The sequence below is a fragment of the Camelus dromedarius genome, chromosome 14 (assembly GCF_036321535.1).
Source record: "Camelus dromedarius isolate mCamDro1 chromosome 14, mCamDro1.pat, whole genome shotgun sequence".
NCBI classification, from domain to species: Eukaryota; Metazoa; Chordata; class Mammalia; order Artiodactyla; family Camelidae; genus Camelus; species Camelus dromedarius.
Genome location: NC_087449.1, coordinates 65,391,983 through 65,418,679, shown reverse-complemented (window position 1 = coordinate 65,418,679; position 26,697 = coordinate 65,391,983). Strand labels below are relative to the sequence as shown.

General features: G+C 38.5%; 1 protein-coding gene across 3 annotated transcripts in view; it reads right to left on the bottom strand.

The window, feature by feature from the left end:
- The window catches only part of RERE (arginine-glutamic acid dipeptide repeats), a 269,676-nt gene that overhangs the window by 100,692 nt on the left and 142,287 nt on the right, over positions 1–26,697 (bottom strand). For all 3 annotated transcript variants that reach the window (XM_031463992.2, XM_064494092.1, XM_031463994.2), the window contains 3 exons: positions 17,333–17,381; positions 10,411–10,535; positions 9,264–9,363 (listed from right to left, as the gene is read on the bottom strand). In XM_031463992.2, coding sequence (XP_031319852.1) covers positions 9,264–9,363; positions 10,411–10,535; positions 17,333–17,381 — 274 coding nt within the window. The remainder of the gene's footprint in view (positions 1–9,263; positions 9,364–10,410; positions 10,536–17,332; positions 17,382–26,697) is intronic.

The following is a 26,697-nucleotide window of genomic DNA, read 5'->3' as shown; positions in this document are numbered from 1 at the left end:
AAAAGAGGGGCAATGGAAAAACACAAACCAGAGAAGACATGACACAGAGAAGAAGACAACGTAAAGACAAGCAGAGAAATATGTGGCCACAAACCACGGAAACCACGAGTTACTGAATGCTGGGAGAGGCAAAGAATGACTCCCCACCATGGAGCTGGACGGAGGGAGGCCCAGAGATGCCTTTATTTCAAACTTCAGGCCTCCAGAACTAGGAGAGAATACAATCTGTTGTTTTAAGCCACCAAGTTTGTGGTTAATTTGTTACTGCAGCCACAGGAAACTAATACACCCATCTTCAAAATTTGGGAGTAAAAAAATTTATCTAGGAGAGCTATAAAAGAAAGTATTCCAAAATATACTTCAAACTAGCATGGAAAACATACACACTAGGACAAAAATTATAAATTTTAGTATTCTATAGGACATTTTAAAAGTGATGTTAATATATGAGTCCCTTTATAACTCATGGGCCTACTTTGTTCTAGGATTAAATGCTTACTTAGATATCAACACTTTCATCAAACACTCTCCCATAAGGGCTTTCTTTGCAAAAGAGCAGGGACTCGACCACATTTCTCACTGAATAAATAAATGAATGCATGATTTCATTAAAACCTCTTCTAAAATGTAGAAAGACTAAAGGCTTTCCTCCTGATTTCCTAAATACTCACTATGTTAATGTTAATGATTGATACAGGTTCACAGATGTTAAAATTCTAACTAGCTGATGTTAAATGGACATTTTTCAAAACATCAAGTAAATCTCCAAACATTTTCAGTATTCAGCACACACACAAAAAAATCATATGAGAAAGAAATTTCTTAAATTAGCAAAGGAACTTTCTAACTTTCGGCAAACAAACACAAAAGCTGAATCGTATTTGTTAATCCCTGCTGAGAGCCGAGGAGAAAGGACAGAGGTGCACGGACAGGCTGCAGCATGAACAGGCTGTTTTAACTGCCTGAACAACAAAGCCCCCAAACTGCAGATTCACCGGACGTTTCAAGAGGACTGTTATAAGGCACTGGCCTCAATTCTATACTATCCTTAAGTTTAAATGATTATATAGGTAAATATATGACAGAACGTACTCATTAATCTGCAGGTGATAACCACATATCTCACAGAATGGTTTTACTGATTAAATGAATCCACTCATAAAAAGCACTTAAACTTTTGCCTAATACATAAATACTCAACCAAGAAACACATTTTAATTTTATTATTAATACTGTTGTTACTAATGACTTCAGGCAGCTGACCAATAGTCGATTCCTACTAAAATGCAAGTAACAGTGATGAGCTTGAGGTCCCGCGCCTGGTTCAAAATTCAGTCAGAAAGCTGAGAGTGCAGGAGAAATGGCTTAGCAAAGGCAATTATACAAAGAAAAATGAAACGAAACAAGACAAAGACAAAACACAAGAGGAAAAAGGATGTTATAAGCACACATTCAGGAAAGCTCAGACTGCACTAAAATGAGATTTTAGGATAACTGAAGATAACTCCTTGCCACCAGATGCCGATCAAATCTGGCAAGTGCTACTTCAGTGTAGGTGCCACATTTCAGAAGACATACAGACAAAGCTGACCAGAAGGAGGAAGAAAACAGCTGGGCAGAATAACGGCTGCCTGGGGTGGGGTGAGAGGAGGTGGGGGTGACGAAAGAGCACAGGTTTCTCTGGGGGATGAAAATATTCTAAAATTGATTGTGACGGTGGTTGCACAAATCTGAGTATACTGAAAGCCATTAGACTGTATACTTTAAATGTGTGAAACATACAGTATGTGAATTCTATCTCAATAAAGCTATTACATAAAGTGAGAGAAAAGAAAAAAGAAAAAAATGGCTAAAGAAATTTGCGAGTGGTTCACACCGTGAAGGAAAGTAGGGGCCACAACTGTGCCGAGCTGCACCAGGAGCACAAGAGATGAGAAGAACCTATAGCCAGACTTGTGTTAAAATTATCAAAAAGGAAATCACCGCTGCGTTACGTAACGAAGATGCCATTATCAGAGGTTCTTAGTGTAAGTGGCCTTTTATCTCCCATCCACCCCCGGGAACCTTTGATAATGCTGTTATATTTAGGGGAAAGAACAGAATGAGGCATAAAGTTCAACTTTAAGTAAAGTCATAGATTATCTAACAAGGAACAAAATATTAAAAGTATTAAATTTAAAAAGTCATCTTCACCCAGTGAGACAAAATGCATGTCATGTATTTGTGTCACAAGTGCTGGTGCCTGGAACCTGGAACTTTGACAGAAGTGAATGTGTGAAGTTCTCCACCCTATGGGAACCACGCTGGTAAATTTCGAAACAAAAAATTTTTGAAACAAAAGTTCAAATGTTTCTAATTGGTCAAAGAACAATAAGTAAAAATTCAAATTTGTATACTATTAGGCTGATAATCAGCCAAAAGGCTCTGGTTATACAGAAAACTTCGACTTCCACGGTCTCTTTCTGCATCTTCACTTACCCTCCAACATCCTGTTACAACGTAAATAAAACACTAGCAAAGGTGCTTGTCAAGACTTACTGATATAAGGTGTTCCTAAAATTATTGGATTTCCATAAAAAGAAACCATATAGCGTATCAACTTTCCCCATTACTCTTTTCAACAAATCAAAATCCTGAGAGATAAACACCCACCTCCCTACAACCAATCAATGCTGACTAATCCGAATGGAGAAACGTTAAAAAGAGAAGAATTTAAGTAAAGGGTATGAGAGTGGGATGAATTTCAGAAGAATTCTGATCATATACTTTAGACAAACTATAATAAAAGGGCCTCCTGGCAACACCTTATTTGGGAGCTTGGAAACTCAACATTCCTTTAAGTCCTAAGGACTGCAAGGCTAACCCAGCACCAGATGCTTTAGTGAAGTCCATTTATGAGGAACAAGCAGAAAATCTCTCACAGAAATTCTATAGACTTCATTTTTTAGAATAAAAGAGAGGAAGATGAAAATAACCCTTAGAGTAGGCTTATCTGCATACTCTGCTCTGCCAACTTCACACCACCAAGTTCTGGGTGATCAAATGTGATCTAGACTTGAACGTGGTCTATTTACTCAATCATTCAACAAATATTCAGTGCCTCTCTACCATGTATCAGGCTTCAGGCTATATAGCTCAGAAAACATAGATGATTAATACTCGATGGTTAACAAATAGTGATATTTATAGATGAGAGATAAAAAAAAAAACTATTAAGTTATTCGAAGCCTTTAATCCTTTGCTGAAGGAGATGTGGGTGTGCATAAATAAGTAAGCAAACAAATACATACTCCCTTGAATCTGTAAAAAGCTTAATCCAAATGTCTAACAGCTATCCATATTTCAGGGAATAAAACTGTCCAGGCAAAGGTGAAATCTTTGCTGCATGATTATAAATTTTACCTACACATAGTGAATATATACATGTTTGGTGTTAGAGAGAGGAAGTAAAACATAAGCAGGCAAATAAGTTTCTGAGAAAGAGAAGTCAAAGAGTTTTAATTTTATTAGGAAATGGGAAAAGACACCTGAGCTCAAAGAATGAAATCCAGTATCAATTTAGTAAAAATACATCAGCATGATATTTTCTAGAAAATCTTAGCCTCAAACTATAAGGTTCTATTGCAATTTCTGGGCATAAATACAAAGGTCTATTTTGTAAAAGACCAAATAAACACGAGCACCTCAAGATGGCTGAATTAATCCCATTAGAATAACATGGGCCATTTATATGTTACATAGAAGCAATTATGCTTACAAAGTACATGTGAGGCAAATGTATACAGACAAGCCTACTTAAAACTGCACATGAAGAAACATACTTGGTACAGCACACACAGAAACGTTTCTAAGATCTTCCAGAAGGAGCACCATCGTTTTGTCATATATTATTTAATATATATAACATAAGTTTATTTAAAAAAAACAAATTTTGCATTTATAGGTGTTCACAATTTAAAATAGTAAAATATAATAAAACACATCTTTGCTGACATATATTAAAGAGTACGTCCACAGTCACTAAGAATACCCTCCTCTTGCAGTTAGAGATGCCATCATGATTATTACATCTTCTTCCTCTGTATCAGTATAAAACTGTTTTTCATGTAAGAAGTAAAAACATAAAAATTACTTTTTAACATGAATGAGCAAACAAAGAAGAACTGTATATCTGACTATTCTGTAAGTTCACCACTGGATCCAAAGTAATGTCATGTAGCCATTAAAAAATTCGATATTTACATATTAACTACTTCTGTGATTCTCCATTGAGGCCTCTGCTATTAAGAACGTATGTGGCTCAAGTTTTATATAATCTAGAATCATCTGGACTAAACACTCTGAACAAAAGGTAGAGTTTGCCAGACTAGATTAAAAAAGCAAGAAACAAATAACTAAAGTTCACAAGAGAAGTACTTTAAATAAAAGCAAAAAGCAAGATTCAAAGTAAGTAGCTAGCAGAAGATACACCACACAGACAACAGGCATAAGAAAGCTAGAGTAGTTGTATTAATACCAGATAAAACCGAGTTCAAGACAAAGAACATTATAAAAAGGGTCACACCAAAAAGGCAGAAGGGTCAATACACAGAGAAAGATAACTATTATAAATGTTCATGCACCTAATGACACAATTTACATATATATGAAGCAAAAACTAACAGAAGCAAGAGGAATAACCAAATCCAGATCACTGTTGAAGAGTTTAATACATCTCTCTCAGTAACTAACAACTAGATAAAAGAATTAGTACGATAGAGAAAACCTGAATAATAGTATCAACCACCTTAAAGAAACTGACAATTATAAAACAGTACACCTAATAACTTCAGAATATAAATCCGTTACAAACACACATGAACCATTCATCAAAATAAATCACATGCTCAACCAAGAAGCAGATCTCAAAGATCTCAAAAGACTGAAATCTTACTGAGTACTCTCTGACCACAACAGAACTAAATTAGAAATCAATCCCATTCCAAAGGGGGCAGGGAGATGGGGGGGAGAAGGGGGAGAGATGGGGGGGAGATGGGGAGAGGGAGAGAGAGACAGAGACACAGGGAGAGAGGGAGAGATCTGAAGTCCCTGGCAATTAAACAGTTTAATTCTAAACAATTCATGGGTAAAAAAAGAAATTACACACAAATAAAAAATTGTTTAATTTTAACATGATAATGGAAGAATAACACATTAGAATTTGTGATAAAATCAATTATCTAAGACCCCACTTTAGGAAACTAGGGGGGAAAATAAATTAAGCCAAAATACAGAGAAAAGAAATAATAAAAATAAGATCAGAGATCAATGAAATAGAAAACAAATAAAGAAAATCAATGAAACCAAATGCTACCTCTCTGAAAAAGATCAATAATGTTGATAAACCTCTATTTAGACTGATTAAAAGGAAACAAATAAGCAATATTAAGAAGAAAAAAAGGTCAAAATTACAGATCTTTATACACATTAAAAGATACTACAGGAATAATCGGAAATTTTTACCAATAAATTTGATAACCCAGATGAAATGGACAAAACATTTAAGAGACAAAGACCAACAGATTACCAGTGACACATGATGAAGTATAAAGTCTGAACAGGCCTATATCTATTTGTACTTTTGTAACAGAGAACAAACCTGACTCCGTATCGAGTGAATCTATTCCTTTAGCTTTAACCCTTGTGCTCTGCTGCCTGTGCTTCGTCATGCTGGCTCTACACCTTGTAAAGGAATGTTGCCTAGAGCCTGAAATGTAGATGACAGCCCCTTACCAAGGCTCTGATCTTTAAAGGTATAACATTTTTCCATTCACAGAGAGGCAAAAAGCTGCAGAACAGAAAATAACAATTGTCTTGTTGGAGGTTTACAGGAACATCGTGACCAGATGTACGAGAACAGCTACAAGGGCAAAGGATTCTGGCACCAGGAAGTTTGCCACAAACAGCCATATCCCCTCCTCTTTTAGTATGAAAGAAGCCTGACTCTTAACTCAGGCGAGATGATGGTTCTTTGGGACACCAGTCCACCATCTTCTCAGTCTGCTGGCTTTCCAAATAAAGTTACTATTTCTTGCCCCAATGCCTTGTCTCGATTTATTGGCCTGTTGTGCAATTAACAGTATGAGCTTGGACTCAGGAACACTTTTAAACTTTCCATTACAAAAATTTAGCTCCAGACAGCTTCACTGTGAATTGTATCAGACATTTAACAAAGAAAAAAGATCAATCCTTTATCAACTCTTTAAGGAGGAAAAAAAAAAAAAAAAAAAGGAGGAAATACTTCTCAACTAATATTTTGAAGTCAGTTTTACTCTGATACAAAAACCAGACAAGAACATTGCAAAGAAAAAAAGACTATAGCTCACTATCCCTCATGAACACAAATTTAAAAGTTTTTAACAAAATTATAGCAAATTGAATCCAAAAGTACATAATACCTAATCAGGATTTGATCTAGGAAGACACAGTTGGTTTAATATTTGAAATTAATCAATGTAATTCACCATACTAACAAATTAAATATAACAACCATAAGATCATCTCATTAGATACCAAATTCAAAGCCCATTCATGGTTTAAAAAAAAAAACCCTCAACAAACTCAGATATAAAAGGAAACATTCTCAACTTGATTACAACAAAAAACACTATACTGTACTTAACAATGGAAACTGAGTGTTTTCTCCTTAAGATGAGACAGCAAGCAAGACGTCCATTCTCATCACTTCTATTCCATATTCTACTGGAGGTCCAAGCAAGTGCAATAAAGCATAAAAAAGAAATCAAACACATAAATCAGGAAGAGGTAAAGCTGTACTTATTTGCAAATAACATGATGGTGCAAACAGAAAATCCTAAGGAACCAACCAGAAAGCTATTAATGTTGACCTTTGTATTCCTTCAACTCACAAAAATTGACTGTATTTCTACTCTATCAAGGAACATTTAGAAACTGAAATTTAAAAATACAATTTTATTAATAATAGAATCTTTAAACAATAATTAATTACCAAATAAACTTTACAAAGTATGTGTAAAACCTATACATTGAAAACTACAAAATCTTACTCAAAAAATTAAAGAACTCTTTTTTAAAAATAGACACACACACACACACACACACACACACAAAAGGGGGTTTGAGCTCAGTGGCAGAGAGTATGCTTAGCACACATGAGGTCCTGGGTTCAATCCTCAGCACCACTATTAAAAAAAATAAAAATAAAAATGGAGAGACACTATATAATGTTCATGGACTGGAGGATTCAAATTGTTAAGATGTAAATTCTTCCTAAACTGATCCATAGATTCAATGAAAGCATAGAAATGATCTCTGTAATCATGGGGTGCTCAAAGAAACGTTCATAAAAGGAAAAGACCCAAATATATACAAGCAGTTGATGTTCAATAAAGGCATCAAGGCAATTAAATGAGAAAAGGTTATTTTCAACAAATGTTGCTCCAATAACTCGCCATCTGTGTAGAAAAGAATGAACTTTCACCTCTACTTACATCACATACAAAGTTGATTTGAAATGAATGACAGGCCTAAATGTAATAACTAAAACATGAAGAAGAAAGCATAGAAATGATCTCTGTAATCATGGGATGCATAATCATGAAAGGAGAATTTTTTTCATAAAGCTTAAACTAACACCCAATAGAACACAAACTCTTATCAAAGAGTTACTCTGAATATACACATAACGTTTAGGGTATTTTGAATTCAGACATTCACACCTACATCTACCATTGCCACTGTCTGCAGTTTCACCAATCTGTAAGTCTCAGTTTCCTCACCTGTAAAATAATCTCAAAGATCCCATCTGGCTGTATCACTAAATGTTCAGAATAAGGATTCCTGGTAAAAACAAAAACTCTAAGCATCAAATAGGTGAGAAAGTAAATGGGAATATAAAAAATCATTCACTTCTTTAGAACACAGCATATTTCCAGCAAGATCATCCAACTTCCAACATACAAAAGACTATTACAACCTTATGTAAAACTCAAAAAACACAACTACACTAGGAATAAAAATCAACTATATCGCTCAGATATCTACCTGTTTTCCCTGAAAGCAAGCCACATAGTAGAAAGATACTCAAATTGGAATCTGTTATCAACTTTCTGGATTGTTGGCATTCAAACAAGTCATCTGGTCTGAGCCTTGGATTCTTATCTATTTAGAGATTGGAACAGATCATTTTGGAAGTCCCTTCCAACAACAGTGACCTCTCAAGAGAAAAAGAAAAAGGGTATTTAAATTACATTAGTTAATCATCTGAAGAGCTGCTCAGCCCCATGCTCAGTCTTATGTAAGTATACGTAACCAAGCAGACTCTTTATTAATATATCAGAAATCCATAACACTTGATGATTACTTCAGATTTAATGATCTCACATAAGCAAACACACAGAGAAGAATTATTTCAAGGAACATTAAGATACATTAATTTTCCTATACAGCCCTACAGGATATATTCTAAGGTCAAAAAGGAGTGTCCAAAAAAGGAAACTGGTTTCAGTAATTAAACCACTTCCAACAGTTCAAGTGCTGTTCTGGGCTGTGGTGTACATCCCAGAACAGAAGCAGATGAGGGCTCACGCGGGATGTCCTGCAGCCAACTCAAGACCCTTATGCTCATGTGTGACATTTTAGTTTAGCTTTTTTTAAGGATTGTTATTTTTTCAACTTAATTTTGTTTTATAATTATGTGAAATATTTACATGGCTCCAAATCCAAATCTATAAAAAACAAATCTGTTCAAAGAAGTCAAGCTTCTTCTCCATTCCCTCCACACACTTCTGAACACATTAAGGTGAAAAGCATGGGCTCTGGGTTCACATCTCGAGTGAACAGCCTGTACTGTGACTTCGCTTATGTCCTCGAGTCCACAAGGTGACACTGACAGAGCCTCCTCCTTCCTTACTGACAGTGCTGTGAGGATTAAGTAAGATCACTACGCGTGGTGCTCAGCTTTGTGAGATCTCAGTGAAGGTTACCCCTAGCATCAGGCTCCCATCTGAGGCTCCCCGCAATCCTGCAGCCCAGGCACAGGTCAGGAGGTGAATCTGGAGGTGCCGCACCACTGGCTGAGGGCAGGGAGCCCTCTGGCCCAGACTGCGACTCATCTTTCAGCCCCAGCAGCATACCACAGCACTTACTCCTAAGATTCTATGATCATTACACAGAGGATCCCTACAGCCAACACAGGAGAAAAAAGAACTTTCTTCCCACCAGGGCAACTTCCCAAGACTCACTGTGTTCAGTGCATTCAGAGTGGTGTCGTCCCGAGATGCTGCCACGCAGCCATCTTCCGTGGAGCCTCCGTCACACATCCCTGCAAAGGCCGCCATGCTCCTTGGGGGGAGGGATGGGAAAACATCAGTGTGGAAATTTTTAACCCTCAGTTTGCACAGTATATCTTCAACCCAGACCAAATTCCATTACTATGTGCGTGAGTAAGCCAGAGTTCTCGGCCCTGCTTCTGGTCTTGTTTAGAAAAAAAATTATTTTAAGTTCCTCTGCGTTCACGCTTCACTCACTGAGAAAGAGAAATATGACTTTTATCCAGGTCCATTTGTTACTTCTTTCCGTGCTTTATCAGTCCTCAGATTTTAGATGTGAGGGCATGAATAAAACTATTTGCCATAACAGTTAGCTAGATTGCAATCTTTTGAAAAAAGGCTCCAGAAAACATGTAAAGTTAAGTCCTCTGAGACTTTACTTAACTCCTTTCATACCATACAACAACTACCTTTAGGTGAACTGAAAGTGGAAAGGAGATGAAAAGAACTCGCAGCAGTCATTCGCCCCCACATACCTCCACGCTGCACTGCTAACCACACAAGAGCCTGAGCTAAAAGCCAGTCACTGTGTTTTGTTCTAGTGTGTTTGTTGCACACTGTTGACGCTGCAGGAGGTGAGTCCCAGCAACCACTGCAGACAGGAAGGTGCTCTGCCTGCACTGTGATGTGTCTGGGACAGATTAAAACTTCTCATTTTGTAGTTCAGGCATTTTCTAAAGGTTAGCAAGTACTCACACAGGTAAGCTACAAAAATGTAAAGTTTAGGTCAGGTACCAATAAACAGCCATAAAGTAGAGAAATCTGTAATGGGATTTTAAGATGAGCCAATTACCCAACTGTATTGAGAAATGTTGACAACTGCACGTATGGCCTAAGATGCTCTCTTTCTGAAGAGTTCTAAAATCTGATGTGAGGCAAACACCAAGAAGAAAAAAGTGACTTTACCATGGTAAGCCACTTCTCTCTGGTAGAAAGGATCAGGGTTCTGATTATAGAAGGTATAACAAAGTCAGAGAATTCCCAATATACAAATTTCAGGGGGAAAGAGGAAGTTTCTGCTAATCAATTCAGAAAGCAGGACGCTGTGGATTCCTATTACCTTGCTGCCCTCAAGTACATCAGGAGGTCACAGTCATTGACTCCAGGCATCCAGACCAGTTCCTCGTGTTGGGTCACAGTGTCTCCATCGGGAGAAGGGAATGGTTGCAAGTCGGGAAGCTTAGCCTGTAAGACAGGGATGAAGAGTTACAATCAAGGCACATTTAAAGAGCTGCCTCAGCAGGCAGGTCTTGGGGACAGATCCAGAAGTGCATTGAGCCTCTTTCCTTAGGTAGCACAGAAATAAGAGAAAAATCTAGTCACTGAACATGGCCTATTGCAAATTTTAGGATCATTCCACTATGGATGATTTCACAACGGACTGCTTAACCTCTACTTAAGGAGCAGCAAACTGTCAAAGTAAACCAGTGCAAGCATGGTCCAAAGAGGGAAAAAGAAAAGCACATGTGAATAAAAGAAATTATAAAACAAGACATGTCTCAGGAGATAACAGCTCCTTGATAAGGAAGGGAAAACCACACACATTTCCAATATAACAAGTTTACCAAGAGACGTTTATACAAATAACGAAACCTCACCTCAGGATATTTGCTAAAAAACTTCAGTGAACTATCCTACTGAACTAATGGTACTTTCAACTGAGTCAGTAACAATGAGTCAGAGTGACCATCCGAAAAAGCCATGACGGTCACATTACAAACACAGCTGCACTCAATGATGACAATGGAAATTAGGTAAGTAGTGGCTTCAGGAGGAGAGAACTGCTTGCGACGGGGCAGGAAGGAACTTTCTGAGATGACAAATGTTCTGTGTCTTGATATGAACTGTCACAGCAGACTGCACGGTATACGTAAGATACGAATAGGTCCCTATACATAAAGCATGCCTCAATTTAAAACATTTTTTGAAATATCTGAACACGAGTGCTCAACAACCAAGATTCTAAGGGAACTCTGTTAGAGATTTAAATATCTGCAGCGTTTTCTCATCCTTCTCTGCTGGGACGGGGCAAGAGTCAGCAGGCACTCTAACTACCATAACCATCAGAGCCCTGTAAGAAGTCAGCCGTCTGCAAAACACACGTGTTTTTATTTTCTCAACTTACAAACATGGTCAAATTTAGTCTAATATTTTAAATTAAAAGCTGAAGTTAAAAAGCTCCAGTGTCCGTGGAACCCAGGCAAAAAATTTAAATGAATGAAGCAGGCAGAGTGTACAGCCAATAGAAATAAAACAAGAACCACGTATTTCACTTTCAGTATTCTACTGTCCACAGTAAACCCAGCCCTACATCCCAGTTTCAACTGGCCACAACTCCAGTGCTTCGCACCCTGCGGCAGTGGCCCCCGTACTGGGCGTGCAGGTATTAGGTACCAAGGAGCAAAGGGAATCAGGGTAAAGGGAACAAGGGAACACTGCCATGCAGGAATGAGAACCAGTGTCTGTACATCCTCTAGTTTCTCCCAAAGTCCAGGAATCTTGACTTTAATGTGAAAGTTCATGGTTTTAAATGTTGGTTATTGAAGTTTTAAAAGCAACTGTATGGCAAGACACAACATTAGCAGGCCACGCAGCTCGCAGGCTGCAGTCTGCGATCCGCTGCATCGGCTGGCTCTGGTGCCTCCAATGCGTGTTAAGTGCTGACCTCCCTCAAACAAGGATGCTCTTTTTTAATTAGCTCTGCTTGATACACATAGCAAAAGTATAAGGATAACATTGAAACACGATAGCTGTTCCTATCAAAAAGTCTTTGACATCTGTACTGAGCTGCTCTTTTCCAGCACAGGTACAGTGCCCGGTGCAGCAGCTCTCCAATAGCTGTTTGTTACATTAATTAAAAAGGACTATTGCTACAGGAGAGGACTAACCCCTCTAGAGAAAAATAGGCTAGAAATAAAATGGGGGGGGGGTTACAGCTCCAGCACGTGCAAGGTTTGGGTTTAGCCCCCAGTTCCTCCATATCAGTCAAATTACCACCCCCAAAATAAAAAACAAACAAAAGTTAGTTTACAGAAAAAGAAATGCAAATGGCTCTTAATCATAGAAAAAGATGATCAACCTTGCTGACAACAGATATGCAAATTAATGACAGAGATACAATTTCCCATCTATCAGACTGACATAAATGCCAAAGTGTGACAATGCACAAGGCTGCGTGTTAGCACTCACATGAGCTCCTAGTATGAATGCAAAGTGGTACAATCTCCATGGAGGGGAATTCTGTCAACCCTCAGGATTATAGGTGCATCTGCCCTCTAAGCCAGCCATCCCCTTCTGGGGATAACATAATAGCCCAAAGACATGTTGGCAAAATAAAAATCTCTGTGTACAAGCTATTCATTGAGGCATTACTTCTGATAGCAAATGACTGGAAGCAACACAAATACCAACGGGAGGGACTGGAAGGATGAACTTCTCCGCCCAGCTAGTGGAGTCCCAGAAGGCTGCAGAAGGAAATGAGGAGGAGCCCTACATATTGCTATGGAGGGAGCATCAGGATATAGTGTCAAGAAGATAAAAGAAAGGAGGTAAAAGTGTTTACATTATGCTGCCATTTACCTAAGAACAGGGGCGTGGGGAACAAAAATAAGAATGATAAAACCTTAAGCTAAAAAACACTAAAATAACAATAATCCATCAGAGAGGCAGGGAACGTGTGGAGGAGAAAGGGAAAGAAGGTGAACTTTTTTTGAATATACCTCATTTGTATGTTTGACTTTGGAGCCAGGTAAACATTTTACATAATTATAAAGGCAAAATTAAGTTTAAAAAACAGCAATCCCTTAAAAATTCTAAAGCAAAATGAAATAAATGCACCAAACTATGTTTTCAGCTGGTTCCTCTCTAGGAACCATTTCAAGTAACTTCAAAACATATTAATTGGCCTACAGAGCCTTATATTCCAAGGCCAAAAAACAGGCTTAATAGTAATCTGTTTTCAATAATCATATTGTTCGTAGCAGTGGAGTATTGTTATTCTGAGCTGCTACAGATGTATTAGAGGATTAAAGCAAATGAATAATTATGCAGGTATCATTTAAAAATTAGTTTTGAGACATGGGAAAAAGAAACAGACGCAGATGAAAGAACTACTTCATCTATAGGATTAAACGTAAGGCCTAGATAAAATTCTGAATTTGAATTAGAAGTATCAGAAAGAAAACATCACATCTCAAAAGAAAGAAAAGGAGGGAAAAAGCGTTATCTCCTAATCTGCTCCCTGAAGAGGCCCAGCAACAGTAACCGACCCAGTAAGAATGAATGTCCCAGCAGCCAGTCAAAAGACGCCGCTTCCCACTAAGACAATGAGGGCTCCTGTAGAAGGTCAGTCCTAGACCTAGGGCAGGGAGTACACATGATGACACATTAAAAACCATGGCACACCGGATAAAAGACTCCGCTGAAGACACTGGGGTTGAGTTCACAGGACACAAGACAGCAGGAAGACCAGCCCCCATATGGATGATCTAACCATCAGCAAGAACAACTGCAGCTGGCTGCAGGTAATTTTAAGTCCACTGACGACGCTGGAAGGTGGGGAACCAACTCCGCATTTTGAATACTGGTAAAAAGAGGGGAAGATCCAAGCATTTATCTTGCCTTTCTTATGTATTTCAGTGAATCAAAAGTTGACAAGAGGGAAAGTTGATCAGCTAATAAATGAAGGAATGAGAATTAGTGTCACATTTTTAGAGTGGATCGAAGTAACAACCGTCGGCTCCAGTCACCACGACGCACATGTGCCGGACGGAGCACGCGGCACCGCACACGCGTGTTCCTGCCGGGGGGCAGGGCACCCAGCTGGAGCGCAATTAACCTCTCAATTTAACTACTAGGTCTCCAGACGTGTCAGGAACAGGGGAACAAGTTTCATGACACATGAAGACGCAATCAGTCACCTCCAGACTGCAGCGAACCCCACCAGACAAAACACTCTGCTTCTTCCCATATGTACTGAGAGGGGGAAAATAAAAGAAATGGATAAATTAAAAGAGATTTAAGAGACATATCAACCAATTGTAATGCATAGCTCTTATTTAGATTACAGTTTGAACTGTAGAAAAAAGAAAGGGAGGGAGAAAAGGGAAGCAATCAATGAGGGAATTCTGGACATAGCAGACACTTGAGTATTAAGAAACTGCTTATTTTCATTAGGTGTGATACACTGTGATTCTGGGCTTTTTTTAAACTTTTTTTGTTAATTGAAGCATAGTTGGATTTACAATGTTGTGCTAGTTTCTGGTGTATATTATAGTGATTCAGTTATATATATATATTTTTCTTTTCTTTTCTTTTCCATATTCTTTTTCATTACAGGTTACTACAAGCCACTGAATAGTTCCCTGTGCTATACAGTAGGCTCTTCTTGTTTATCTGTTCTGCACATAGTAGTTAGGATCTGCCTATCCCAAACTCCCAGTTTATCTCTTCCTCCCCCTTTCCCCTCTGGTAACCATAAGTTTGTTTTCTGTGTCTGTGAGTCTCTTTCTGTTTTGTAAGTAAGTTCATCTGTGTCAGTTTTTTAGTTTCCACATGTAAGTGATATCGTTTGATATTTGTGTTTCTCTGTGTGATTCTGTTTTTTGAAAAAGCTCCTGTTTTTAGGACATTCACAAGTAAAATGATTCATTTGTGATTCATTTCAAAGCAACGAAGGCAGAAGTGCAGAGGAGAACAGACAAATAAGGCTGCCCGTAACTTGACAGGTAGGAAAGCTGAGTGGCGAGGATAAGGGCATTTTCACCATGTTATCTTTCCCTGTTTTCACATGTTAACCTTGTACCTAATTTAAAAATTTTAAGAAAGGAATACTGCCAATTCACAGAAAGTCCTATTTAGTGCTCCAAAACACTTCTTTTTGAAAATGAAGCATAATACATATTTAAAATATGATATACAATAAATATTTGATTTTAAATGAAAGTACACAAAAATCCAAGCATAGTAAATCTGCTCCTTTCCAAGATTTTAAGCATCTTTTACTTAAGAACCACTCTTTCTGTTATGGCAGGGGAAAAATCTGTAAAATAAAACTAGTACAAAGATCTAAAGCAAGACACTAGAAACACACGGAGGAAGAAGACATGGGTGGGGAAATACAGTAGCTAGAGAGAGCACGGGGGGAGGTGTCATGAGGTGGGACCAGGATGACCTGGATCCTGTGATCAAAATGTAACTTGTAGGCCTGAAGGCATGAAAAACACAGCTGAGATGTAGCAGTCAGACCCGCCTACTGGGCCACAGCAAGAGAAGGGTGCGCCTGAACAGGCAGGGGCCAAGGGGGGTCCTCCTGCAGCCTTCTTCTGCCTGTCTTAGTTACAAGCCCAGCCCTGGGACAAGAAGTATCTTCTACAAGTCAGATGCCTCTAACAGTTTCTGTGTTTTAGTTTTAATATTCCTTCACTTCTTAATTTCTTTTTCGTTACAGTTAAAACAGATTCTTAAAAATACCTATGATATGTAAGAAATGCTCAACATTTAAACAGAAAATCCTCTATACTCTGATAAAGGAGACGCCTGGAATGCATGTCCTAGTACATGACGGCTACTGTGACTCAGGTCCAACATCCACTCCACCTCACGAGACAGTCCAAGCCCATCGTGCTAATAAACCCATTTTCCTCAAGTCTAGAAATGATCACATGACCCAATCCCTGGCACTGAGATGTGGGACTAATGGAGACCTGAGAAATTTTTCCTCCTAAGAGGAAAAGAAGGATGAGCCCTTTCCTCCTTTCAACATTTGCTGTATCTGCGTTCACTGTAAGATCCACTATTACTTTACGTGCATTTAGAAGGAAGAAATGCTACCAATTAAATAATCACACTATCGATGTCAGGTCCAGTGAAGCCTGACATCAGAGATAATAAAATGTGAAGGAAAGAAGGCAGCCCCTGGGGAGAGCTGAGCACCAAACCAGGGGAACCACAGAGAAGCAGAGCAGAGCCCTGGTCCTGCCTGACCAGGATGTAATGATATGTGAAACCATCAGCAGCCACGTTCAGCCAGAGTTTTCTGGCCCTGCCTGTCAAACATCCTAACTGACACAGAGATTAAAAAAGAGATGACAAATGTAACTAGAATCCCTGTAAACTGAATAAAACATGGAAGGAAGGGCACAGGTCATGACACAACAAGCTTCCAACTGACAAACATCTTAACCAGTTTGACTTTTCTGAAGGGAAGTTAACAGGAAAGTACGTGGTGACCCAGTGTTCATCAACAGACGGACAGATGTACAATGAATTATTCAGCCTTGAAAAGAAACTAAATTCTGCTACATGCTACAATATGGGAGCACCTTGAAGACCTCTAGATGCATCTACTAAAAGGGCAAATGCTGTGCAATTCGACTGACACAAGGAATCTAGAATGGTCAAATTCAGGGCCACAGAAAGTACAAGGGGGTGTTGCTAGAAAATGGGGGCAGGAAGAACGAGGAGTTCCTGTTTAATGGGTACCGAGTTTCAGTCTGGGAAGATGAAAAAGTTCTGTAAGTGGATGGTGGTGATGGTTGCACAACAATATGAATGTACTTAATGCCACTAAACTATATATACACTTAAAAATGGTCAGAATAACAACATTGTAAACTGACTATAACTCAATAAAATAAACAAAGGGCAATGTAAAACAATTTTTAATATTATATAATGCCAATGAAACATGAAATCTCATTAATACAGTTCTAGAAATATTTTAAGAATAAGCTCTTGTTCAAAAGACTAAATAAAGCTCCAAAGATTTTTAAAAAGCGGTCAGAATAGTCAATTTTATGTTATATATATTTTACCACAGTTTTTAAAAATACATGGTAATCTAAAAAAAATTAAATCTCTACATTTACATAAAATTCTCAGTAGCATAACAACAGTTCTAAGTTGCTGCTCAACAGAATAAAGGGCCAGTTGAATATTAACAAATAAAAACCTACTGAAGAAGCTACTGAAATTTGCTTTACCTGATGGCTAGGACCAACACGAATTTCTCCTTGGGTACTGTTCAGCCTCCTGTCATGAAAAGAACAGATCAGGTTAGCACAATATAGTTTTGATGTAAACAGTCACACGTTTTTCAAAGAAAATAAATCACTTGAAACACATGAGGGGTAACTCAGGAAGAATGAACTTTTCCACTACTTCTAATGTTGCCCTGGACATGTGTAACCCCCAGCAACACACCCCCCCCACACACACACACAGAGCGCTAAAACCTTTTCCTTCTAAAAAGCCCTTCACTGTAGCTTCCTGGCTTGAGTACCTACACCATCATTATCTGACACCTCAGAAGAGATGAACAATCCTATAGCACAACCCCAATACATGTTCCTTTCTTTCGAAACATTTCAGGGTGCCCTACACTATAAATCTTATTAAAATATAAACAAGATAGCTTACAATTCCTAGCACACACACTGGGTCGGTCATTCATTCATTCATTCAACAAATATTTATTAAGTACCTACTATCAGCCAGGAACTGCCCTAGGTGAAGATAAAGCAATGGAACAAAAACAACATTCCTGCCTTACTGCAATTTTTATTCTAATTTGAGTAAAACACAAAGAAACAAACAATAGCTCAGATGATGATAAGGACCAAGGAATTAAAGAGACAGTAAATGATGAAACACTTTTACAGCTCTTTATACAGGAGGGTCAGAAGAGGCCTTATTAATGAAGTGGAACTTGGGCAGAGGTGTAATGGAGGTGAGGGGGTGAGCCCGGCAGGCTCGGCAGCGAAAGACCTGTCTCACTGCTGCGTCACTCCTGCCGCACCTGCAATACTCACTCCTCCTTGTTCCAGATCCAAACTGCCCGGTTCCTTCTAAAAACCACTGTTTCACTGAAGCTTTTCTTGATCTCCTCCCCGTGCCACCTCACACACCCCCGTAAGTGCGGGGTGCCTTCCTCTTTTCACTCCTTCAGGGAATATGCATTGAATGCCTTTTCACCCCAGGCCTCGCACAGGGCACGCAGTGGGCACACGTGTTGGACAAAGAAACACAGCCCCCAGCCTCCCAGAGCTCAGTTCCCAGAGTTCCCTGTTCCCCTCAACTTTCAATCTCGACTGTCTGTGGGCTATCTTAGGAAAACCCTTTCCGTGCCCAGTGACAAGCCTTTACTGTGTTTTGCAATCACCTCTGAATTTCCACTGCTGCTGAAGAGCAGGCTTTCACACAGCGAGGGCTGCTCAGTGATGATCTGGTGACTTGGACTGAGCTGAAGAGCATAATAAGGCAGCAAAGACAAAGAGGAAGCAGTCTCTCGTTTCTCTCCCATGGATCTGATACCCTCCACCATTAGTTTTGAAGCCGTTAAAAGAGTTTTGGTAAACTATTATTTCCTTCAGGTCCAACACTTTCTTCTTTAAACCTGACAGTTTTTCTTATGAAGAGTCTAATTTTGGAATAGTGGGCAGCAGATCTGATAAAGGAAGAGAGAGACTAACAGAAAGAAAATGGGCTAATCCTTAAGAAGCTTACAATCCATCTACCTGGGGAGGGAGCATCCATGCCCCAAACACCAGAACAGGTCCAGTCACTGCATTCACAAGCACAAAACATTTCAGGAAAAGCAGGGCACAAAAATGCTAAGGGGAGGGATCAAAATTAGGCAGGTTTCAAAAGCAGACAGTCTACGAAGTTCCAAAGAGACCCCTCAAGGGGATAAGGAGCAAAACTGCAGGGGTTTCCCAAGAGCAACTAAAACCCTGAGACAGACACTAAAAAAGAGAGACTGTGGTGGAAGAAAAGCTTGTGCTAAGTGCTGATTTCAACATACAAGCCGTCTTCGTTTCTTTATTTAAAAAAAAAAAAACTTTTTTAACTTGGGGGGTAATTCAGTTTATTTACTTATTTATTTTTAGAGGAGGCACTGGGGACTGAACCCAGGACCTCGCGCATGCTGAGCGTGCGTGCGCTCTACCACTTGAGCGCTCCCCACCCACGTCCGTGTCTTCGTTTCTTTAGCAGGGGGACGGCATGTTGAAATGCAGAAGCTAGAAGTGGGGCTGGAGTTCCAGAAGGTTTGTGCAGCAATCACGAGAAGCTGTTTTAGGAGGGATGTAGAGGAATCCAACAAGCCAGGAGGCTATTTTAATCCGAGCACTTCTTTAAAAAAACAAGCAGTCAGTGTTACCAACCATTTCCCTTCCAACTTGTCCCTTTCTGTTTCGTAACTAGCTATGAGCAAAAACTAGCTGCCAAAAGCTCTCTCCTTTATTTCTAAATACTTTCCAAACGCTTGCCTGCCTACAAGTAGGTCGAGCCAAAATGTATCATCTCAGAAAGCTTCAGCCACAGCCTGTCCAGTAACTTGTACCACAGCTCAACTTTCAGGTTCTTCTAGAAGATCTATGTCCTGCCAAGGTTCTCAAGTGGTTGGTTATGAAAGCCTTTCCCCGTCACTGCTACATACACTGCAAAGTCCTTGATAACAGCAGGACAAACATCCTTGGTTCATTTTAATTTTATTTCTCTTTTTTATTTTTTTGCATGGGTTTGTTTTTATTTCTTTTGTTTTCTTTTAATATTTTAGTAAGCCAATATTATCACATTTAGCTCAAAATTATGCCACAATACAAAAAACAACCTCTCAAAATATCTTATTGAATAGAACTGCTTATACCCCACTTATTTTGTGCAAAAAATAGGAGGCTAATAATTATTAATGCCACTAGTAACGATACAAGTGAGACAAAAATGTGCTGGGGTATCTTAAGAGCCTAAATTAGAAATCTGTTTCTTTTACGTTTATGTCAATGAAAGGTACTAATAAGTGCCTTTATTAGTGAGTAGATTGAAAAGGACAAAATAAAACAAAGAACCTTTTAAAATTAAAAATCAGTTCTTACCATAAAAGTATTTATCATACGTAATTTTTAAATATTAGGGTTTCATAGCAAGAGATACAACAGAATTTTTAAAATATTTTATTTATTTATGTTTGTTTTGTTTTGGGGGGGTAATTAGGTTTATTTATTTACTTATTTATTTTAATGGAGGTACTGGGGATTGAACCCAGGACCTCATGCATGCTAAGCACACACTCCACCACTGAGCTATATACCCTTTCTCCTCAACAAAGTTATTTTTGAAAAGGATTAAGATCCAAGGTAAGCAGCCAACGGCATTAGCCTACCATACCCAGGAACTCCCTCTCAAATACAGAATAAATGGCAGAAATACTTTTTAGGTCCAAGATAAAAAGAGGTAGGTAGCAACACACCCCATTAGAGAAAACTGGACACCTCTGACAGAAAAACTATCAGAATATGAACTAAAGATGAAAAACAAAAAATAGGCTTCATGGGAAATTGCCAGTAACCAGCAATGTCTAGAATTCAGCGAACAATTACAATCCTGTCTTCTTTTGACAGCATCCAAACTCTAAATGTTCCTCCCCTGCCGCCACCCTCGCCCCTTCTGTGGTTCCTACCTCACTATTAGAGGGCAGCATCTCCTACCTCCATCCACTCTGGGACTCCGGGCTTCTGGATCAGAGACTGAGATTTAACTCACTCTATATCCCCCAGAACCCAACCTAGTACCTGCCGAACGGTATTACTCCCTCAGAACAAACCGAAAACCTGGCTGTATGAATATTTCTCGACTACGAAGATGTAAAACTTGACAAAAATCAACAGGAATTATTTTTTAAATGCAGTATCAACAGCTTATAGAAAACACTGTTAACCATCATATGCTGACCACTACATTCTTCCTTCTATTTAACACAGCATTTCTCAAGCTTTTTGGTCTCAAAACCCCTTTACACCCTTTTAAACTATTGAGCATCCCAAGAAAGCTGTATTTTTGAGGAAGTCCGAAAACTTATTTATTTATTTATTTACTTATTTACTTATTTAAAAATAGCGATAGGTTCATTACATAATAAAATATACTCATGAAAAGTAATTGTATTTAAATTCAAAAACCAGTGAAAATAGAGGCTCTGTTTTACATTTTTGCAAATCTATGAAAAAATCTAGCCTCGCACATCTGTATAACTGGGAAATTAAAGGATATTTGAAGTTTTTTTTGATAATTATGAATATTCTTTTTGATACTATACCAAAACTCAACACATGATTGTTTCTTAAATTTTTCTCCACAATATGAATCTAAAATCTTATCAGTGATCTTCTGGACTCTTTTATATTAAAATCTATTGGTCTGTCTTGGCCTTTGGATGGATCTTCCACCCATGATTCTGTCATGCATTGGTTGGATGAAAAATACTAGTTCACTAAGTTTTGCAGATCTTCCAAAACATTAACACAGTCAATTATACAATTTTTTAAAGTCATATTCATTAATATCACCAAACATCTTGTAAGAAAAGCCTGTTAAGTGTACCGAAGCTGTCAAGCTCAGAGCAGTGGGTACAAGTCTTTCAAGATTCTAATTATTATTTTAAAGCCCTCATCTTGCATTGGCAAAATACTATCAGTTGTTTCCTTCCCTTCATTCATTTTCAAGATAATGTCTGCCAGTCAGCCACGCAAATGAGCACAGTTTGTCAGTTATTCTTTTAAATTAAAATGGTGTTCCATGAAAGAAGTGGCCAGTTAAGCTTCTGACTCAAACAAGCATTGCGCATCCCTGGGTGTGTGCGTCTGGAGGTCTTCCATGGTGCTTCCCATTTCATCATAAAGAATATTACAGAGACAGAAACTCAAGGGTCAGAATTTGACAAAATTAATAATGGGGCCCACAACCCAGCTCTGAGAAGCACTGATTATGATACATTCTGAGCTTCAGAAAATACTGGCACTAACTAACTATGATGATTTATTGCCTCCTGTTGTGTATTACTTGTTCCCCTACTCTATCTACACACACGTCTTCCTCACTCTAGCTCATCAACGTGAAATATGAGACCTTCTACTTCTGTTGAAAAATAGAGACATTCACGCATGTAACCTGCTTAAGAACTATGACCCTGTTACACAGGGATGTTCACAAGAAGAGAACAGACACTGACTGCATCCACATTAATGGAAAGCAAAGTGAAGTCTGGAGCCACTTTCTGAAGTCACAAGGACTGGGATTAACTTGGGGGTCACTGTCCAATAAATGTTCATTGGACTAAAGTTTTTTAAATATTGGAGGCTAAAATTCAAAAGGCCCTAACCTAGAAAATGCCAGGTTAATCCTTCAACTAGTAACAAAGGCTAACATTTAAGTACTTTCTGTCTATTCTAGGTCCTCTACAGTATTATCTCATTTCTATGTATTAATTCATTTAATTCATATTTTGATATTAATGAGCACACCAGTAGTGTTACTCATAGAAATTCAGATCTTATTCTATTTTGAGTTTAAAAAACATAGCTATTAAAGAGATTTCTGCTTGATGTACACCATTCCTTAATTAACACAGTAAGTCTGGACAAAGCCAGGGAGGCCATTAATTAAGGAAGGAAAATCCAGGCGAAGGACAGTATAAATCCCAGCAAGGTCAGATACAGGATACTACATATGAAATAAGAAGCCAAAGATGGAAATCATACCCCAGGATAATGCAAGACATATCTATGTACATCTTTATTCTCACCTCAGGGTTTCCACCTACTTATCTTAAATTCAGTTATCTCATAGTTGTATGACAAACACAAGCAAAATAATAATACTAGTTTTCATTTATTAGGTGCTCTCTATGCCACGTGTAATTATTTATTTATTCCCATGACACTCTATGAGGCAGAATCTACACTTTATAGATAATATTAACAGCAGTATTTGTAACCTTGATAAAGAAACTAATGTACACACTGAACATTTACTACGTACCAGGCATTTTGAGCTGAGCAAATTCCAAACATGTTCTTATCTAATCTTAAGGATGACCTGTAAGGTAGCTGCTGTTATTATCTACCCAGATAAGGAAACTGAAGCTAAGAGAGGTTATGAAATTGCCTAAGATTACACAGCTAACAGGATGGAAAAACCAGGATTCAAACTCAAGTTTAGTTGACTCCAAAGTCAGAGCTCCTAACCACACTCCCATACAGCAGTGATTAAGTTACCGAACCAAAATTACACAAATAATTATAAACAAAAACACTACAAGAAGCCATATCCTTTCCCTAATTCAGCTCTATGTTCATTTCTAACATCGAAGCAAGAGAAAATAATCAAAAAGTTATTTTTAAGTTTGAAAATCATGTTAAAAGAGAAAACTGATTAAGTAACAAGTTCATACACAGAGAACTATATTCAGTATCTTGTAGTAACTTATGGTGAAAAACAATATGAAAACAAGTATATGTATGTTCATGTATGACTGAAGCATTATGCTGTACACCAGAAATTGACACAACATTGTAAACGGACTTCAATAAAAAAAAATATAAAAAGTATATATATATAAAAGTATAAGGAAACATATATATATATATATATATATATATATATATATATATATACACACACACATATATAAAAACTCTCCTATCAAAGTTAATGGCCAATTGTCAAAATGAGAAAATTACAGAGGTGGAGAACGAATTACTAGCCACCTGATGTTAGGGATGGTGGGGGAAGCAGGGAGGGAATTGAATTTTAGTGATGATGGAATCGATCTTGATTATGATGGTTACACAAAGCTACACTTGTGAGGAAATGGCACAGAACTATACACACACTGTACTAATGTCCCAACTCCGGGCTCTGATGCTGCACTGGAGTTCTATACAATGTGCCTACTGGGAGTAGGAAGGTACATGGAGCATTCTGTAGTATCTTCCAACTTTCTATGAATCTAAAAAAATTAAGTCAAAAGAAGAGGTTAGTTGAGTTATGTATTACAGACACACTGAGGATAAGAAAGAAAGCCAAACACGAGAAAAGCTGATTAAACGACAAATAGATTCCTTTGATATATACTGCAAACAGCTGAACTAAGTAGCTGAAGAAATAACACCACAGTTAATGAGCAATGAAATTGAAGGAATTAACTCAAGTCACATATTTCTCTTTTTCCTGTACTTACTGGGGATCTCTGGTGTGGGGTCATCCTTTTTGGGATGGCCTTAGCTGTGAATCATAGTATCAAAAGCAAAACAAAACAAAACAAAACAAAACAAAACAAAACAAAACAAAACAAAACAAACAAAAAAAACCCACCCTCACCAGCAAAGAAGAATTTCTCTGTGCAGCTAATGTAAGTAATAATTTTTTTAAAACAGCTGAGTTTAATCCCCATTATTCTACAAATCTTTGCTCTGGAATCTGAAAAAATAGTTCCGGAGCCAAATTACAACAATAATGTAAGTTACTGTGTTTATTCCTTGAGCTAAAAAAAAAAAATAAAGAAATTCATTGTATATGAAATCTGATACAAAAGAAACCGATGTAACAAAGCAGTATCCATGGCAACTACAACTTAATATTTCAGTCCTCTTCAGCTGCAGTGGATTAAATAAAATGACAAGATGTTCCCTTTGAAAAGTAACCTGTTACCATGGAAACATTTTAGTCTAAGAAGTAAACAGGGAATGGACAGAAAGGAGCAGGAAGCCTGCAACTGAATATCAAAAAGGGAGAAAGCCTCTATGCAAAGCAGACGAGGCAGCGGTGGGCCGGACGCAGGAGGCTTTGCCCAGGAAAGAGGCGCCCCTCCCCAGATCAGACCACTTCTGCACCAGAAAAGAGGCGACGGTGTGTGGGAGGCAAGGGTCTGTTCGCTCAAGACACCCAAACATCTCTACGTGACCATGGTGACTGCTTATGACAAAGGGTCCTGGGGAGAAGACAAGATGGTAGAACAGAGGCCTTTTACAGGCAGCTGGCTTCTCAACATAATCCACGCCCAGAAGGTAACAGCAGTGTGGCCCCTGGCCCATTCCCCTAAAGGCTGGGACCGGTTACTCTCAAATCAGACCCCTGATCTGTGGCTGGTGTTGAGTGTGAATGAAATCACCGTGCAGTCTTCCTTTACCTGTTTCTTCAGATTGCAAGGCTCAAACAGTAGATCATTCTTATCTTTTCTATAGGGTGTCAAGTTGAGCAGGAAGACTGACATGAAATCAATACAAAGAAGACTCTAGAAACCTACATACTAGCTCATTCAGAAAATGACCACAGAAACTGACTGTGGGTCCAGAATGAGATACACCAAATTTTAGGAAAATCAAAAGGCAGGAATGAGAATGAGGCTAATAAGAAGCAAGCCTAGAACGGCAGGCTGGGTGTCTCAGGTTTCTCCAGGATGAACACGTGTTTCTAAAGCAGTCTTCTCAAAAGTCTGAAATTTCTCTGAAGTCTGACATAGCTTCTTAAAAATCCATGTAAATTTTGTATTCTATTCCATAACAAATTCCCATTCATTTTAAGATAGAAAAAGAAAATTTCCCTAAATCTGAGTAAAGTCACTGTGTTCTGTGTACCCTCAGGATGTCCCACCGCCTGGAGTGAGGCGTTGGTACACACACCTGCGTCTAGATGCTCAGGTGCAGGGGACCGGCACAGACTTCAGAGTGTAATGGACCTGGATTACAATTTCAGTACCAAGGTTCTGTTAGCTCTCAGTGTGATCTCGAGGACACAATTCAGTCTCTCAGAGCCCATCTATAAAACCAAGTTCATAAGACAGCAAGACTGCTATAAAAATAAAAGACGACCTACGGGAAGAAGTAGGCACAGTGCCTGCTGCTAGGCCGTCATTACTATTATTAACTCTGAGCACTGGCAACAGAGAGAAGAGGACATAATTCCTCGCTTATGAGATCCCAGCACCACCTACCTCCCCTTTAGCCTCTTAACCACAGCCGTGACCTTAATTTAATTTGTGTAATTATCCTGACTGAAAGCACCATGTAGGCAGGAACCAAGTGTAATTTCAGCTCACCGTTTCATCCCAGAGCCCACTGCCACTCACCAAATCCATTATATATGAATAAACGACTCCAATATTTTAACTCAACTGTTGTTTAGCCATAAATAGCAACCAAGTGCTTTACTGCAGAATTAAGTCAAGTCACGTGTGACAGAAGGCTGGCCCCCTCCAAGCAAAAGTGATCTGAAACAGAATTGATAAAATGCCCAGGAGGAGTAAAACTCAGTATTCATTCAAAATGAAAGAAAAAGATGATCAGTCAACATTTGAAAGAGTTAATGTTCCAAATTCACACGCCAATGCCAAGGTCAAGACAGGAACTCTTTAAAATCCAGAACCATATATTTTAAGTTTTCTCTGATGAAAGGTTCCTTAGAGGCCGTCTGACTCCAGTCTTCTAGCTTGACAGAAGACACCAAAGCCCGTGGGGATAAAGGTGTTCATTTGAGGGCTTACAGTGAATTAATTACAGAGGATCCTCAACCC